Here is a 4,305-nt window from a genome sequence, read left to right on the forward strand (position 1 = left end):
CATGTTCAGATATTATATATTAAAATAAAATTATATTTAACAAAAATAACACAAATTATCATAATTAAATCCTCCACATTACTACTTAATTCTCTAATAAATTGTAAGCTCTTCTACCTTCTGTATCCTCCCTTATACCCTAATAGATTGTAAGCTCTTCTACCTTCTGTATCCTCACTTATACCCTAATAGAGTGTAAGCTCTTCTACCTCCTGTATCCTCCCTTATATCCTAATAGAGTGTAAGCTCTTCTGCCTTCTGTATCCTCCATCATACCCAGCAGATTGTAAGCTCCTCCTCCCAGTTGAATGGTGGTCAGAGTCTTCCAACCTACATCCTGGTAGCTGAAGCTGTCACATTCCCTTACTGGCGAAGAAGAGACAAAGGAAATGCTTTCTCCCGCCTGCAGCAGACATCATCCGGGACAGTCAGCTGATTGGAGCTCAAGGACGGGCTTTTTAATGGCAAAAGGCGACTCTCTCAAAAATATAAAACTTTGCTGTGTATTGTGCCGTCAGTAATTTATTCATGCAGTAAAATGACCAAAGATGTTCCAGCCCAACCATTCTGCTTGCCCAAAAGCAGAACATCCCACCGAACATCTTATGCAATACCCCCTCTGCCCCTGACCTGTTCTATGTATTAACACTGGCTGTGCCACATCGCCAGCATGCCAAGCTGGCCACTGAGGATAGATGGCGTCAGACTTACCGGCTCCTCCAGTAATGAGACGTGTTTAGTGTAGACCATGGGGAGGAGATGAGAGGAGGGCTGCTGATTTTCTTCACAATCCTGTAACGTGTCTTTATCATCCGACTAGAAGAGGGGGTCTTCACAGAGGACAACGGGGTGCCTGCTGGAGACAAACATGACATCAGGGCCTGACAATGTGTTCATTAGAAAACAAAGAAGTTACCGAAATCTTTAAATGATGCCTCCCACTGCTTGCATCAGGGCTGAGGGCTCTTAAAAAGGAGCTTTGTGTGTTACATTGCTATTTACTTAGAATGGCACCCCAATGAGCTCATTACAGTAGCTGCCAATGCACCTGCACCAAGGGAACAACATAGCATTGAATGAGCACTGTGCACATGGTCTGACTAGGTGCATTGGACAGCAGGTTAAGGAGCATGAAGGAAACATTTGCACGGCTCCGCCCACTTTCCTGGAAACGATACACCCCCAATTTTGGGGATTTGCGGTGGACAATCTATATACCTTCCGTTGTAATACGGCTCTAATGTGCTCCGGCACACAACAATGCACGCCATGTCCCATCACCCGTGCCTGCACTACAAGGCCCAGCCGGCACTGGCGAAGGATCCATAGCCACGGCCTGATAAAGGGAAGCAGACAGATAGCGGCGCAGACGGAATAATCCCCTGCGCTGCAATCACGCAGCCATCTTGTCAGCGATTTGTAATCGGTCCAGCTCTGGATTCTCACATTATCCGGAACACAAACTAAGCTGTATGAATGGCTCTCAGGGGCTTCATCCCGATGCTTGTCAGGGACTGATGATCGCTGGCCGGGCTGCGGGAGGATCCGACTAACAAGCTGCGCAGGAAACGGCAGACAAATTGATGTTCTTTTATGAGTCTAATAAATCACGCGTCTTCATAACCGGCCGGGGGAAATCTCCCAACGCCACTTGTTTTACACGTCGTTAGTGCCTAACGTGTGACCTGAGGGTAAACTGTACAACGTGCGACGGTGGAAGCCACGGTCCCCTCGCCCTCCGCCACTGGGCTCCCTACGTCTCCTGTTACCTCATCTTATTTGGCCTCCTATACCGGTGAAAAAATTCCTTGTAACTTTGTATTTTTATCACTTCAATGCGTTTGGCCGAGTTCACACGTGCGTTACAGTCAAGCAGAAGAGAAGTGGGTTTAAAGCCTCCCTGCCTCCTATGAAACGCACATGTGTAATAGTTCAATGGCCAGTGCACTGTGGAGTACACATGTGTGCTGGTGTCGTGCTGGTTTTCTGATAGAATCCTGGACCCATTAGAAAACTGGACCCATGTGCCACTTCCGGGGGCGTCGACTGCACGCACAAGCTCTGAGCTGCTGATCTGGAGGGGGGACGTGGGCTTAACGCGCATGCTCAGATCCCCTGATTGCGTCCACAAATGTCACTTCCAATTGCACATGTGCTTGGCAGTCGTAGTCCATGAACCTATCGCAGTCCTAACCGCTTAATTCAAAATCGACTGGCAGGTGCAGTGGTAGTCGACGGAAGACACCGGCACTCCAACTAAGCTGACGTGTTCAAGTGCCGGTGTCTTATCTCTACCTTGTGCTGGAAAGCGGTGCCTTGCCTGTGAATTATCCGGACGCGCTTCCCGGCATATGTGCAATCCAGGCAAATAGCCTGTGAAATTTCTGGACCCACTCACCTCTTGACCCAGTCCAGATTTCTAATGCAGTCCGGGATTCTGTTAGAACACCGACGCAATAAAAAGAAGAGAGAGCGTGACGTGTCCGGGAGGCATTGCCGCATAATGACTGTCTCCATTCGTGTCTGTTGAGGCGCGTCGCAACCGCTAATAAAGCGGTTATGGCACATTAAAAAAAGTATTGCTGAAGGGTTTGCCAGGAGAGGGGCAAGAGGCGTTGGAGGTTCTGAAATCCCAGAAAGCACCGAGAAGGGTGAGAGGATAGAACAGAACCAAGTGCCACTTCCTGCCTGCACACCGCCAGCTTTACCAGCAAGAGAGCACCACGGTCAGCGACAGTCACTCGTGCCAACCTGGACCCATTTACATTACTTCCCCATTAAAAATAACAAGAAACGAACACTTGAAGGACACTGGACAAGATTTTTTTGTTGTTGTTGCATGAAAAATGCACCTTAAAGTGACATTAAACCCTCAGATTTTTTAACATAAACCAATACTGTAATGTGCGCCTTACTGTAATCCATGGTAGTTTCCCTTCTCTTTGCTGCTCTTCCTTTTAAATCCTCATGTCTTCTCATGCTGTGGGGGGAGAACTTCCCTTTTCAGCTCAGGGCCTCTTCCTGTAGTGCTGGCTCAGATTACAAGCCTATACAAACGTATACACAGACACCGTGTATCCATTCCTGAGACAAGGCAGTCTGCAGCAACACATAAGTTCTGCCCAGCATGAGAAGAGATGAGGATTTAAAAGGAAGAGCAGCAAAGAGAAGGGAAACAACCATGGATTACAGTAAGGCGCACATTACAGTATTGTTTTATGTTAAAAAATCTGAGGGTTTAATGTCACTTTAACCCGTTACCCTCCCAGAGACGCGTTTGTCCTATTAGACCCCTAATGTCACCTTTCCACTTCAATGAAGCTGTTCAAGCACAGATTGCTCTTGATAAGCTTCTTCCCCGGCTGACCGCTTAGAAGCTGGAAGTGATTAAATCATTGTGGCTTTCAGCTTCATTCAGTGGAGAGGAGATCACCGAATCCCGGAAGTTAACTGCTCTTTCTCCCTGCTACCCTCCGGCACCCACAATGATGGGTCCCACAATTGTGGGACAGTAGGACAGGGGATAAGGACAATAACAGGGCCACTTATGGGGTAGGAGGTGGATCAGAACAATAAGATGGACAGGTGAGGGGGAGAGAAGGATGGGGCATCAGAAAAATAAGAGGGGCAGCTGTGGGGTAGAAGGATGGGGATTCAGGACAATAAGAGGGACAATTGTGGGAGAGAGAAGGATGGGAGAATTAGGGCAATAAGAAAAAACACTTGTGGGAAAGAAAGATGGGGGACACACAATAAGAGGGACAATTGTAGGGGAAAAGGATGGGGATTCAGGACAAGAACAGTTTTGGAGAAAAAGTCAGGGGATCAGGACAATAAGAGGGCCAGTATTGGGAAAGAAGGATGAGGAATCAGGACAATAAGAGGAGCAGTTGTGGGTAGATGGGTAAGTATTTAGGACACAAACAAGGACAGTTTTGGTGGAGATCAGGACAAAAAGAGGGGCAGGAATGGTTGGGATTGAGGACAATAAGGACAGTTGTGGGGGAGAAGGATGGGAGATTCATGACAATAGGAAGGACAGTTGGGCAGAATGATGGGGATTCAGGGCAATAAGAGAGGGACAGCTGTGGTGGAGAGAAGGTTGGGGGATCAGAACAATAAGGACAGTTGTGGGGAAGAGAAGGATTGCGGATCAGGACAGTAAGGAGGACAGTTGTGGGAAGGAAGGGGGATCAGGTCAATAAGAGTGACACTTGTGGGGGAGTAGGATGGGAGATTCAGGACAATAAAAGGGACAATTGTGGTTAGGAGAAGGTTAAGGTAACAATAAGAGTGACAGTTGCG

The 4,305-nt window shown here is 47.7% G+C and overlaps 1 protein-coding gene across 1 annotated transcript in view; it reads right to left on the minus strand.

The window, feature by feature from the left end:
* ZC3H3 (zinc finger CCCH-type containing 3) overlaps positions 1-4,305 on the minus strand; it is a 132,221-nt gene that overhangs the window by 61,599 nt on the left and 66,317 nt on the right. Inside the window, exon 5 of the mRNA XM_018558960.1 lies at positions 712-856. Within this exon, the coding sequence (XP_018414462.1) occupies positions 712-856 (145 nt within the window). The remainder of the gene's footprint in view (positions 1-711; positions 857-4,305) is intronic.

Source organism: Nanorana parkeri, unplaced genomic scaffold (assembly GCF_000935625.1).
Source record: "Nanorana parkeri isolate BGI_ZX_2015 unplaced genomic scaffold, ASM93562v1 scaffold371, whole genome shotgun sequence".
In the NCBI taxonomy this organism is placed as follows: domain Eukaryota; kingdom Metazoa; phylum Chordata; class Amphibia; order Anura; family Dicroglossidae; genus Nanorana; species Nanorana parkeri.